Source organism: Rattus norvegicus, chromosome 10 (assembly GCF_021556685.1).
Source record: "Rattus norvegicus strain SHRSP/BbbUtx chromosome 10, alternate assembly SHRSP_T2T, whole genome shotgun sequence".
Lineage (NCBI taxonomy): Eukaryota > Metazoa > Chordata > Mammalia > Rodentia > Muridae > Rattus > Rattus norvegicus.
The window spans coordinates 89911356-89925866 of NC_141543.1; the positions used below are offsets into that span (position 1 = coordinate 89911356).

The 14511-nt window shown below is 47.1% G+C and overlaps 1 protein-coding gene across 13 annotated transcripts in view; it reads right to left on the reverse strand.

Moving 5' to 3' along the window:
- Med24 (mediator complex subunit 24) overlaps positions 1–14511 on the reverse strand; it is a 37715-nt gene that overhangs the window by 12315 nt on the left and 10889 nt on the right. For 2 of the 13 annotated variants that reach the window (XM_087574081.1, XM_087574076.1), the window contains exons 1-7: positions 13187–13230; positions 12640–12841; positions 12469–12551; positions 1544–1582; positions 1207–1280; positions 634–866; positions 434–490 (exon numbers count right to left, since the gene is read on the reverse strand). In XM_087574081.1, the coding sequence (XP_087430207.1) occupies positions 434–490; positions 634–866; positions 1207–1280; positions 1544–1582; positions 12469–12551; positions 12640–12769 (616 nt within the window). In that variant the 5' untranslated portion in view covers positions 12770–12841; positions 13187–13230. Of the gene's footprint in view, positions 1–433; positions 491–633; positions 867–1206; positions 1281–1543; positions 1583–12468; positions 12552–12639; positions 12842–13118; positions 13231–14511 lie in introns of those variants that run through there. The other 11 variants (XM_087574084.1, XM_087574079.1, XM_087574085.1 and 8 more) reach the window with 9 other exon arrangements.

Genomic DNA, 14511 nt, shown 5'->3' on the forward strand with positions numbered 1-14511 from the left:
CCCATTTTAGCATTCCTGTCAATGGAAAACAAGAGACCCTTAGGTGGCCCTAGCCAGAGGGGCTCAAGACTCAGAGGCCCGAGGCCTCTGTTGAAGAAGACTTCCCTCCTATAAATCTGGAAGGTTCCAAGACGTAACAGAACTTGAGTTGAGAGATAAGAGCAGACAGTCATGGCAGACAGGTACTGAGTTTAACTGAAAGCTTAGGTCACACCTGAGTCATCCGCTTCTAGGCGAGCAACATGAAGACAGACAAGAGCGGGTGCTCGTCTCGTCCTCGAATTTCTCAGGTGCATGGCATTCCAATCTTACTCCCCACCAGTGTGTAAGCTTGCTGAGGGCAGGGACCCTGCCACATGCGCCTTCGGCAGCCCCCCTCCCCCACTCGAGCACCTGGCGCGGTGCTGGGCACAGGAGAAGGCTCAGTAAATACCTGTTGGTTGATTGGCTCGGGTGCCACCCTGCCCAAGTCCCTGGGATGTATGCAATGCTTATGGGGAGAGAAAAAAGGAAGTGGGATGATTTCGGATCCTTCTAGAAAGAAGTGGGATGGCATCCTGCCTCTCCCCTCTCAATCAAAGGACCAGCTACAGAAGCAGCAGCAGGCAGGGCGCAGGGGAATCGGGGACATACAGGCCTCCTCTAGTTTGGCGATGTGCAGCAGGGCTCGGTTCTTGGTGCTGCTGAGGGTCTTCTCCAGGCATTGCAGGCACAGGGCAAGCTGCTTCTCCCCAGTGACCGCACTGCCAGCCTCCAGCCCTTCCTGGAGCCGCTCCGCAGAAGCCGCTGTACATCGCAGCAGCCAGTGGAGGGCGCTGAGGAGCGCTCGGCACAGCCCGATGCATTCCTCTGCTTTGCCGTGGCAACTACCCAAAAAGGATGAAAATTTGTATCTATTCCAAAAGCTGAAATCCAACCCACACCAATGTTCCCCCAGAGTCTCTGGCACAACACTACCAGGGGACAGAGTTGGAAAGTTGGCAGAATCCTAGGTAAGACACCTCGTCTAGCCAGCTTCCACTAGACAAGATCTTAAAGCAGCTGTTCCAAATAGAGGAGGCACTTTGTCTTCAGGAAATAGTTAAGAAGCTGGGGGTGGGCAGGCAGAGACCCAGAGATGGTCTCAGTTTGTCTCCTAGACTATGGGCCTCTGCTCGGCACTGAAAGAATGATGCAGTTCTCCGAGCTTTCTCACCCATCTCTTACCTGAGTCGGTCACAAAACATGTCCATGATGTCCAGCAGAGCCTGGACACACAGGTCCCGGGAAAAGTCATCAAACTGCAGAGAGAACAGAGAACAATGGAGAGGCACAGCACTGTCTAGTCAACCCCGGTCTCACAAGCTCTGCTCCTTCTCCTCCCTCCAGCCCTGGGCTACAGACTCTCCACGAGGACATGTGTTCCTAACTCCCAGACCTTCTCCTCAGCTGGGAGAGGCATCAGGTGTTGCCTATTCAGCCTCAGGGGACACATGACCAGAGTGGCGAGGCCGGTGGCCTTGTCTGAGTCCTCCCCACAGTTCCTGAGGGGCCATGGTCATACCTTACTGATGGCAGTGAGCACGGAGGAGTAGGACACCATCTAGAAGAAAGAAGACACAGGACGTTCAGACAAGTCATCCACTTGAGAGGGGCCAACATTGATGCTTGAACTGCCACAGCTCGGGATCCCCAAGGCCTTCAATACGCTTCCTCAGCTCTTTAAGGGGCACACGATAATGTCATGTGCTGTCCTGGTTGCTACTTCTGTCACACTCATCGCAAAGGGCATCCATATAAGGCTCTGAGAGGGTTTCCCATACCCAAAAGGGACACTGTCCTGTCTTTATGCTGTTCCTTTCCAAAGCTAAATGAACTTCAGTTGGCCCCTAGTGGGCAAAGGGTCACCAAGAGTGATAGTCATGTGGCTTTATGTCTCTAACCTTCCTGTATGTGGTCCGGAAGTCCAGGGGACGAGGCTCAGCCCCAGCCCCATGCCTGCTAGGCAAGGGTAATGTGCCATTCTGCTGGGCTGAAGAGACACTTCAGTGGTTGGTGCCAGCCAAGCGTGTGCCCTAAATTCAACCCGAGGCACAGAGGTGGTGTGTGTGCATGTGAACTATTTCTCCTCCACACTAACTAGTCCCATTGCTTCTTTTATCAAGAAGACTAATTGAGGGCCGGAGAGATGGCTCAGCGGTTAAGAGCACTGACTGCTCTTCCAGGGGTCCTGAGTTCAATTCCCAGCAACCATATGGTGGCTCACAACCATCTGTAATGAGATCTGGTGCCCTCTTCTGGTGTGTCTGAGGACAGCTACAGTGTACTCACATACATACAATAAACAAAAAAAGAAAACTAATTAAGCTGGGCGGTGGTGGTGCACACCTTCAATCCCAGCACTCGGGAGGCAAAGGCAGGCAGGTCTGTGAGTTTAAGGCCAGCCTGGTCTACAGAGCAAGTCCCAGGATAGCCAGGGATATACAGAGAAACCCTGTCTTGAAAAAAACAACCAAACAAACAAAAAGATTAATGGAGGCTGAGGGTGTGGCTCGGCAGTAAAGTGCACTCCAGTACTTGCCAAGATGAGCAAGACCCAGGGCTCAAGCTCCAGCACTAGAGAAATTACAAGAAACAGTGACCGTCAAGGACACAGTGGCAGCCCCCGTAGTCACAGCTACTCTGGAGGTTAAGACTGAAAAACCACTGAGCCTTTAAATTGGACATCAGTCTGACCATCATAGCAAAGCTTCGAGTCAACAGAAACAGGTGTGGGGTTATCTGATTTGGACAAGGATTGGCGAATATCTCCCCTGGGAAACAGGAGGCTCCTGCTGCCTCTGTGGATCAGGGAACCACTGTCCAGTAACCACCGCAATCCTGACGTTTGTAGAGTGAATACATTAAAGCATGCCCTTAGATCAGCACTTCCTAATGTTGCTGCCACAGCTGCACCAGCAAGGAAGCCCCCAGCCGCACACCTTCGAGCCAGCACGCAGGGCTGCTGGAAAGGTCAAAGCCAGCCTGGGCTAGATAGTAAGACCCTGGCTCAAAAATCAGAAGCACATAAATGAAATGAAAACGCTGGCTCCTGGTGCTGGGGGTGCAGTTCAGTGCTGGGTGCTTGCCTAACATGTACAAGGCCTCAATTTCATTCCAGTCCTGCAAAAGAAGTAAATAATTTTTTTTTACTTATTTCTTTATATTTATGTGTACATGTGTTTTGCCTGCATATATGTCTGTGCCACCTGCATGCAGTGCCCTGTTAGTCAAAAAGGGGCATGGGATCCCCTGGGACTGGGATAGGTGGCCAGTTCTTGTTTTTTTTTGAGACAGGGTTTCTCTATATAGCCCTGGCTGTCCTGGAATTCACTATGTAGACCATGCTGGCCTCCAACTCAGAGTTCCATCTGCCTCTGCCTCCCCAATGCTGGGATTAAAGGCATGCACCACTGTGCTTAGCCAGCAGCTAGCGTTCCTGACTACAGAGTCATCTCTCTGACCCACAATAAATTCTAATTCCTCGGGCATATAACCCTCAATACAGTGCTGGTGCCCACAGTATTACTCAGCACAAAAAGAGCAACTTTTTAAAAGATTTATTTATTTTATTTATGAGTACAATGTCACTGTCTTTAGACACACCAGAAGAGGGCATCAGATCCCCTTACAGAGGGCTATGTGGTTGCTGGGAATTGAACTCAAGACCTCTGGAAGAGCAGCCAGTGCTCTCATCCACTGACCCATCTCTCCAGCCCAAAAGAGCAATTTCTTTACTATAGAAAATCATATCAGACCATGTTGCTCCTGGCTTCTTTAAGACACTGGGAAATGTTACAGGGCTTGGTGGTGTGCTCGGCTGTAAGAAGAGTGTGTACTTTGGATGGTCCTGGCTTCCCCCCCTTGCGCTGCAAATAGGGAAATCTTTTCACAGGCACACACAGTGCTTCTGTGTGATGGATGCCATAAAACCCTAAAGTAAAAACATACATAAATACGTACATCCTCATTGTGAGACTTCTCAGAACCAGGATGCATTTGTAAACAATGAGAGATGACTCAGTAAAGACACTTGCTGCCGAATCTCAAGACTTGAGATCAATCCCCAGACCCCATAAGCTGGAAGAACTGACTCCCACCAGCATGCCCTCTGCCTTCCACACGCCATGGCACACGCGGTCCCCTTCCCAGAGGCGCCCAAGCAATAGCCTTCAAAGTCATTTCATCACAAGATCTCATTTAAGTAGTATTTCCAAATACATACTTTATATAATTCTACCTAGACAGTAAATTCCTTGCAGACAGAGATAACTACATTTATATCCGTTTCTCTAGCACAAGGCCTTCGACTTGTCCTTGGGAAATTTTCATTGCTTCAAGTAACTGAGTTCTATTAATGAGCTGCAATCTAAAACGATTTTACCTTACAACACACTTCTTTTCTTTTTTTTTTTTCTTTTCTTTTTTTTCGGAGCTGGGGACTGAACCCAGGGCCTTGCACTTGCTAGGCAAGAGCTCTACCACTCAGCTAAATCCCCAACCCCTACAACACACTTCTGTTAGTGACTGTGCTCTACATCACAGAGAACTGGTTTGATAGAAATAATTTGTCCTGAGCAGATTTAAACTCTTTTTTTTTTCTTTTTTCTTTTTTTCGGAGCTGGGGACCGAGCCCAGGGCCTTGCGCTCGCTAGGCAAGCGCTCTACCGCTGAGCTAAATCCCCAACCCCAGATTTAAACTCTTAATTCGGCAGGCTGAGGTGTATGCAGCTCGGTGGCTGAGTGCTAGGCTAGCACGCTTAGGCCCTGGGTTTGCACTGCAAAAAGTAACGGTGACAGCATGTGTGCAGTGTGTGGTCAGAGATGACGGCGATCATCACCTGAGCAGACTGGCTCAGGCATTTTAAACCAGACCTCGTGGATGAACACGCGCAAAATACAGACAGGGCTTAAATGCAGACAATTAGCATTCAGAGCCGTCAGCAGCAGGACATACTGTGAAGCCAAAGCAAGTGTCTGACAGTGAGCAGAAAGTTGGGAGAATGCCTGGGCAGAATGGCCGTGCCGTTCCAGGCCAGTGTTTGTTTATTTATAACCAATGTCCCCATAGAGAGAGCTTGGAGAAGAACTGAGCCTTGCTGGGTGCCAACCTGTAGGGGGAGCTGGATGTTTCAACTTAAAAAACCTGGACGCCACAGCGAGAAGAGAAGCCCCCGCTGTGCACGTTCTCATTGAGGGCTTAGTCAGAATGAGTTGATGGCCTCCACACGGTGCATTCTGTACATGGCTTCTAAGTGTGTCACTTAAGCTCTGCTCCAGACACACCTGAAAGCGCTTACGCATGGTAGGTAACCTCTTCCTCCCAGTAGGACTTAAGTCAGCTCCAGTCTTAACAATTCCACCAACTAGACACTCTGAGCTGACACAAAACCTCGAGGCTGGAGGCTGGCGTGGCCATCTGCACACGTGGCTAGCCTAGGCTGACCTGGCAGCTGTCTCTAATCCTCTTGCTCTTCTTCATACCCAACACCCCCAACCACTCCTAAGTGCCCTCTCCAGGCATAGCACCCGACCAAAGAGCCTCTTAACTCCGAAGGAAGAATAAATTACTAATTTTGTATAGCACTTGACAGGCTGTGAAGATATTCAGCCTTTCTAAGCTTGCCTTTCTTGCTGGTGTTTATGTATCTCAAGAGCCTCCTATTTTAGAGAGAGCTTCCCACAGACCCCACATTTCTCTTAACCACCCTCTCTGTTCTCTCCAACAGAGTTCTCTACTCTCACGGTCTCTACCTCCACACCTTCTGCTCGCTCTTTAACACACTGCAGTCACTTCTGTCCTGACCCCTGCACTAATCTCTCCCTCACAGCTACCAACAAACCCTTGCTGTGAGACCCACGGGCTCTCACTTCTGATGGAGTCCAGCCTCCTGGCTGCCGCTGACATCATCAAGCACATCCTTGATTTTCCACCTTTCCTTCCTTTATACCTTCTACCTGATACACTCTTGACGGTTTCCTTTGCTCTCCTCAGATCATTTCTTACACGTGCTTTTACATGACTGGGTGCTTAGGAATCTGGCACGGACCACTTCCCTTGCCCACATTCCCTGAACAATGTCCTCTATACCCATATCCCCCGTCAACCATCTGGGCCCGACAACTTGTTATGATTTGTTCCCCAGATATAACCTGAAAGCTGACTGGATGAACTGATTCATGGACTCATAAAGTGATGGCGCTGCCGTAGGGAGGGGCCTAGTTGGAGAGAGGCATGTTTTTGAAAGGCCATATCTTGTCCCCAGCCTCTCCTCTGCTTTCCTTGCTACCAGGGCAGGAACAACTACTCTCCTGTGCGTCTTCCTAACACGCCATTCTGCTTCATTACTACCTAGAAATGACAAAGCAGGCCAGTCGTGGCCCAAACAAACCCTTCCTTCCTTAAGTGGTTTAACTCCAGTATTTTGTCACAACAGAAACTGACTACACATTTCTAAACCAGGTGCTCACATTCAGTCAGACTCCTGAGCTCTACCTCCTTCTGACTGTCTCCTTTGAATTTAAGGCCAGAATCGTCTGTACAGACCAACCCAAAGGACCACTCCTCTCCAGTTCTACTCTCCCCTCGTGATGAGGCCAGCATCGAACTAGAAATCCAGGCCTCACCTTTGACCTCTCTCCTGCACTCATGCAGTTAATCAACAAACCTTCTCAACTGGACCCCCTAAACAAGTGGTTCTCAATCTCCCTGATGCTGCGACCCTTTAATATAGTTCCTCACGCTGTGGTGGTCCCCAACCATAAAATTATTTTCACTGCTACTTACTAATTTTGCTACTGCAGGATGTCTGATATGTGACTCCTAAGAAAGGGTCATTCAACCTCCCGAAGGGGTCACAACCTTTTTGAGAACCATTTTCTTAAGTTGTTCTTAAACTCATCCCTTCCTAAGTTCATGCTGGTATCCTCTCCAACCTGAGTGACTCAACTGGCCTGAGTAGGGGACCAGAAAACTCCATCGTCACATCTGTCTCCTCAATAACATAGCGTCTCTGCTTTCAGGCTGTAAGAACACAGCAGTGGCATCCAAGAAGGAAGGACCTGCGGATGTGAAATAGTTACTATCTAGTCCTTTACAAGAACAAACAGACCAAAAACAAAACAAAACAACAACAGCAAGAAAAAACAATCTGAGGAATAGTCTCCCGGCTTTCTGTCTCATTAACATAAAATTTGAATTTAAAATTTGTCTGTAAACTGACATGCTTTTTTTTTTTCTTTTTGTTCTTTTTTTCGGAGCTGGGGACCGAACCCAGGGCCTTGCGCTTCCTAGGTAAGCGCTCTACCACTGAGCTAAATCCCCAGCCCCCAGACAAGACATTTTTAAAGATTGTGTTTTTATTTGTATGGATGTGTGTTGTGTGAGCCATGAGTGTGCCGTGTGTGGTATGGAGGCTGGAAGACGACACTGGGTCCTTCTGAGCTTGAGTTATAGAAGCTGCGAGCCAACAGATGTGTGTGGGCGCTGACTCCTTGGGAAGAGTCGTAGGCTCTCTAATAACTCATGGGCTACTCTCTAGTCTCAATCACACGTTTTTGGAAAAGAGTTAAAATATTAGGGCTGGGGTGTATGTGTGACTCAGTTGGTACAGTGACCTAAAAACGCATAAAGACCTCGGTTCGATCCCAGTTCATAAAGCTGAGCAGAGTGGCTCAGGCTTGAACCTTCACACCTAGGTAGTGGACCGCAAGGTAAGTGCCAGGCCTGGGCTACACTCAAGCCTGTCTTAAAAAAGAAGATAAGAGGGATTGGGGATTTAGCTCAGTGGTAGAGCGCTTGCCTAACAAGCGCAAGGCCCTGGGTTCGGTCCCCAGCTCCAAAAAAAGAAAAGAGAAAAAAAAAAGATAAGAAAAATAAATAAATAACAGAAAGAAAATCAACTAAAAGACGTTTTACCCAAGTATTATGTATAGTATATATTATATATAATATATATTATATAAAGACCAGATATGGTAGTGCGTGTCTGTAATTCCAACACTCCGCAGGTGGACACAGGAGGAGGAGGCATTTAAGACCAACCTAGGCAGGGTGGCTGTGGTGGCCTGCACCTCTAATTCCAGCATTCGGGAGGCAAAGGCAGGTGGATCTCTGAACTCAAGGCCAGCCTGGTCTACAAAATGAATCCCAGGACAGCCATCGCTACCTGGAGAAACTGTGTCTCTAAAAAGCAAAGAAAGAAAAGAAGGGAAGAGGGAGGAGGGAGGGGGTAGGAGGAGGGAGGGAAGGAGGAGGGAGGGAGGAGGGAGGGGGACGACAGAACAAACCACAGTAATTGAAACATCACTTTCCTAACATACACGAGGTTCTGGGTTTGATGCCCAGCATAACAATACTAACAACAACAAAAGAGCAAAATACTTGTGTAAAAAAGGACAAATATATATCTATAAGAGAAGACAGGACAAAGGACGGCCAATCAATAAAGTCTGTAACTCCAGCCTCATGGGATCTGAAACCCTCTTCTGGTCTCAATGGATATCTACACGTTAGTGGAACACACAGTTGAGTGCTCACACATACACAACTGCAAATAAAACCACCAAGCTGGCAGTGGTGGCACACACCTTTAATCCCAGCACTTGGGAGGCGGAGGCAGGTGGGTCTCTAAGTTCCAGGCCAGCCCAGTGTACAGAGTGAGTTCCAAGACAGGCAGGGCTACACAGAGAAACCTTGATGCTATGTGCAAAGTTGTGTGGCACTACCGCCTGGCAGAATTCTGAAGTATCTATCCTAGAGGTGTTTCCCAGGTATGGAGGGAAATCTGCAAAAGAAGGGTCTTTGGTGATTACTACATAAAACAAATAACAACAACTTAAACTGCAGGAAGCAGGAAAACGGTACAACCGGGGGAACTGCAGTGGTCTCAGTGCAAACAGGGAGAGCAGACGGGCTGCCAGGGGTAGAGAACAGTGGATTCCCAGCTGAGGAAGCATGGTCACAGGCAGCCTCCCTAACACCAACACATACCACAGGGCTACACTTCCACAGAATACAAATATTGGTAGTATTTGCTGACACAAGTCATCAGGTAGCTGTGGGGAAGGAGGCTGAACAAAAAGTACAAGGAAGGTTTCCAGAAGAATGCAAATGTCTTGCCGTCTGCTATTTTGGACACTGGTGAATACAGAGAACTGCTAAAAATCACTGAATATCTGGGTGAGTATCTGGGTACTTTAGGGCTGGAGGTGAGGCTCAATGGAAGATTGCTTATGCATAAGCCTAGCTTCTATCCTCAGAGCCCACCCTACGACAGACACAATTACAAAGTCTGTACATTCTATCCTAATTTTACACATTTACATATATACACATATTAAAAAGTACTTCCTCATGTGCATGGTGTGTACACATATGCTTGTTACTACGTGTGCTGCTGGTGCATCTATGCATGTATGGATGTATACATGCATGTGGAGGCTGAATGTTGATACAGGGTCTTTCAACTGAACCCAAACCTCCCCAGTGAGGCTCAACTAGCGAGCCTATTACTAGCTCCCTGTGGACATCTCATCTCTGCCCTCCAAGCACTGAAATTATAGCTGGCTGCCATGCTCAGCCAGCATTTACTTAGGTTCTGGGATCTGAGCTCCAAGTCCTAATACTTCTCTAACCTCCCCCTCCCCACACACACACACAAACACACAGTTCCCAAGAACTCTCCCTGACAATAAAAGTCTCACCAACACTGTTTTTCTTCCTGAAACTCCTAACATGACTTCTGGTGACTGTGATAAAGTCCACATTGTTCACATTACCACAGGGGCCCTAGTATCTGATCTCTATCTTCAAACTGTCTTCCTACACCAGATGTCACAGTGACTTACACCTGTGATCGCAGCATTTGGGAAGCAGAGGCAGAACGATCAGTAAGATCAGGATGAACTAAAGATCAAGACTCTGTCTCAAAAATACCAAACATTGAGCTGGGCAGTAGTGGCACAGGCCTTTAATCCCAGTGGAGGTGGGCGGATTTCTGAGTTCAAGGCCAGCCTGGTCTACAGCCTTCCAGGGCACTTGGTGCTGTTACAGAAAAGCTCTGTCTCGAGAAAGGAAAAAAAACCAACAAAAACAAAAACCACACCAGTATCCTTGAAATGCTATGCAGCAGATCTCAAGGTATGATTCAAGGAATACTTAAGGTCTCCAATACCTTTTTTTTTTTTTTTTTGGTTCTTTTTTTCGGAGCTGGGGACCGAACCCAGGGCCTTGTGCTTCCTAGGCAAGCGCTCTACCACTGAGCTAAATCCCCAACCCCACTCCAATACCTTTTTGAGGGGCTGGAACCCCCAGGTATGTTTAAAACAAGGCTGAGAAGTTGATTCAGCAGGTAAAGTACCTGCTGTTGATTCCAGGACCCACATGATCAACTCGCATAAACTATCCTCCGACTTCCATGTATATGTGATGCTCAACACACACAGACACACACACACACACACTTTACTTCCCAACTCACACTTTCTCCTAGTTGTGCAATGGAGTATCCCAGAGATTCGATGATATGTAGTGATACAGTGTAGTTAAATGTAGCAACAGCTAGATCATCTCCATAGCTCAGTCATACAGTTCCCAAATGACCAGTTCATGATGTTGCAATGCTCAATGCTCATGCACGATGCTCTACAACCCCAGCACAAACCTGTAATCTAGCACTTGCAGGGCTGAATGAAGCAAGAGGTTCAGGAGTCTGAGGCCAACCTGAACTACACAAAGACACTCAGTCTCAAAACAAAATTATACTTCAGTAAAAGATCGGTTCAAAGTGCAAAAGGGTCACTGAGGGTGTCTGCAGGTGGTAGAGCAGTCACCTGCTCGTGTAAGTTCCTGGGTTTCATTCCCCAGCACAAAGAAGAAAAGTGCAAGAGAGACCAATGGATTTGCATGTAACAGTATAAAGTCATCAGTGACACAGCTCATGTTACCAGTCACAGTTTAGTATAATAGTAAAGAATAAACCCAGGGGTGGTGGCCCACACCTTTAATCCCAGCACTTGGAAGCAGAGACAGATGGATCTGTCAGTTTGAGGCCAGCCTGATCTACCTTGTGAGTCTCAGGACATCCGGAGCTACACAGACACAGGTTTGAGACAATGTTTCTCTATTGTATTGTAACATCATAAAAAAAACATTGTAGCATCATAAAACAAACAAACAAAAAGCCCAGTATGTCTATGCTAGGCAAACACACTGCTAACCGAGCTCTGCCCCTATCTCTGGATAAGCATACCTTAAATCTCTGTTCCCATCCCTATGCTATCAAGTGAGTGTGTGACAAACATAAACAGAAGTGCCATGCAATGTTCAGCTCTGCTGCGGCCATGCCAAATTCTCTTCAGTTCTTTTGTGGTGCTGGGGAACAAACCCAAGGCCTTGTCCATGCTAAGCAATGAACTAAATCCCCAGCCCTTACTTTCAGGAGTGGGTATCTTGTGATGTCTCCCACCCAGTCTGTGTATAATTTCCTCTGTGCCTTTCATTCTCATTAATCTGTGTGGCTAACTCCTATTCAACACAGAGACTTTGGTTTACAATTCCTCTAGAAAGCCTTCCGTGTTGGCTCAGACAGGACTAGGCATCCCTTCCCCGTCTTCTCGTCATTTTTATACTCTGCCCTAACCATGCCATAAACCCATCCGTTCAATGATCAGTGAAGGTCTGCATCACCTTCAACATCCCTTGTGTACTAGGATCAAGTCCCCAGGACTTACCACTGCTCGACAAACATTAACATCTGTAAACACATTTGTAGGGACTACAGCTCAAAGGTAGAACGCTCACCTAGCAGGTGCAGGTCCTAGCTTTGATTATTAGCACCCACCCACTCCCAAATCAATTGTGGGAGGGGGCAGCAGAAAAGCAGGAATTCAATCCCAGCCTAGGCTACATAAGACAGTGCCTCAAAAATAGAAACAAGGAGCTGGCAAAGAGGCTCAGCAGGCAAAGATGCTTCACATGCAAGCCTACTGACATGAGTTCAAATCCCCAGAAAGGTGAGAACAGGTCAACTCCACAGAAGTATCTTACCTCCACATGCATTCTGTGGTATACGTGCCCTTCCCACTATAATTACATGTAATTTTTTTAAAGATTTATTTATTTTTGTGTATTTGAATACATTGTGGTTGTCTCCAGACACACCAGAACAGGGCATTGGATCCCATTACAGAGGGTTGTGAGCCATCATGTGGCTGCTGGGAATTGAACTCAGGACCCTTGAAAGAGCAGCCAGTGTTCTTAACCGCTGAGCCATCTCTCCAGCCCATATGTAATTTTTAAGTTTTACTTGTAAATGTATATGGAGAGTAAATGGACGTAATATTCATTCATTATAACAAACGAAGTGTTATTTTTGTAAGAAGATAAACTTAACCTAAACTGACAACTGTTTCTCCTCCAAAAGCCAGGAGGAGGCATGAATGTTTTACCTGGGAACTAATGGCGTACTTCAGGTAAGACAGGATAAGAGGATTAGGGGAAGGTCCAATCATGGCCTGCTCCAGGAGTGCTTCTGCAAGGGAAATTAAAAGTAAGGCTAAGTGGTTACAGCTTTCCTGGGGTTGCCCCTCCCATCCTTCCTTCCCCATTTGACTTGAGACCTGCTAGGTTGAGAATGTCCCAGGTGGCTCCTTTGGGAAAGAATTTTTTCATGTTGATTGCCCATTGGTAGTCACTCCATCGCTCTTTCCAGGCTTGCAAAATGGCCTGCTTCAGGTTCACCACCTTCATGATGTCACTCCAAGGAGGCGAGAGGAGGGACAAGGTGGGAGTTTAAAAATGGACCAGAAGAGAACCGGAGTTCTGAGGAAAAGAACAGGGGAGAGGTAAATAGAATGGATATTCGGGAAGACTTAAGCAGAACAGAAAAACTAGACAGAGTGGAGGAGTCGAGTTACCGGCTCTGTCACCCTCTTAATTTCTGAACCATCTTTTCTTGAATTGGGACAGAAAGTGTCTCCAAAGCTTAAGAGAGCAGGAAAGGGTTAAGCCCGCTCCGGTTACCTAATTATGCGCTTCGCTCTAGCTGCGTTCCTCACCACTGCCACCCCCAACCTAGATCTCTTCCCATTTCCTCTACCTTCCTCAGCCCTGAAGCTGTAATTCCTCCTTTTCTTTCATCCACCATCTCCCCAAATTTAAGCCTACCAAACGAGTTCTACATCGTAGGCAGCGCCATCTTGACACCTATTAAGGAAATCATTTACTATTGGCCAGTGGCAACACACACCAACCAATGGAAACGTAGCAAGAGGCACGTCCTGCCACAATACCTTCTGGGAATTGTAGTTCTCTGTCTAAGACTTGTCTAAGCCGCCGAACAAGCAGAAGGATTAATCTAATTGGTTATGGTGGTTTTTATCTGAGATTATCCGAAGAGCTGAAGTACGTTGGTACCTGGAGACTCAGCGGTCTGGGGAGAAACCAACTCTGTCTTCTAGTGACGTCGCCATCTACTCCTTACCTTCAATCATGCTGAAACTGTGGTTATTCCCCAGAAGTGAGGCACAACAGTGGATTCTAACCTCGCTTCTCTTTTGAGTTCTAACCTGGCTTCTGTTTGGGTTTTGGCTTTTGTTCTCCAAAGCCCCCTGTAGCCACGAGAGTTCTCATTTTCACATTTCTATTCCAAAAGGACACTGAGGTGTGGGTACCGTCATACATACCACCATTTTATCCCCAAATCTGACAATTCTTCCAGAATTCACTGATCCTGAATAATGTTTGGATATAAAGGGAAATAAAGAGAAAACTGAAGTCAGGCATGGTCCCACACACCCTTAGTCCCGGCACTCAGGAGGCAGAGGCAGTTGGATCTCTGAGATTAAGGCCAACCTGGTTTACAGAGTGATTTCCAAGTCAGCAAGGGGGACTACACAGAGAAACCCTATCTCAAAAGAAAAAAGAAAAAGAAAAAAGAAAAAAGAAAAAAGAAAAAAGAAAAAAGAAGGGGTTGGGGATTTAGCTCAGTGGTAGAGCGCTTGCCTAGCAAGCACAAGGCCCTGGGTTCGGTCGCCAGCTCCGAAAAAAAAAAAAACAAAAAACCCAACCTGTTTAAAAAGGCCTAGGGAAACAAAAAGTAATGTGCTGTTGTGGGTGAGACCATCCTGTAAAACCCATTTGGAGGCAGGGTTTTATCACCCCTCTTTTTCTTGGCTCCCAATCTCATATCCCGAGAAGATACGCAGCCTGTTTCTTCAAATTCTGTTTATATTCCCCAACAACTCTTTTGTCCCACCCTCCTTTTTGTTCAGCTCTGAACAGGATCTCCCACTGAGCTACATTCCCCTCCCTACTACCTTTTGAATGAAAATCAGGATAAATATTGAGAAAGCAGTCCACAAGGGCTCTAAAAATGGCCGTGCAGACATTTAGGGAGACTAACAGGATCCTGGGTATCTGGAACATGCTATAAACAGGGAGAGTATGGTTGGAGTGAAGCCAAATTCACCCTTCTAAGATGGATACTGCCC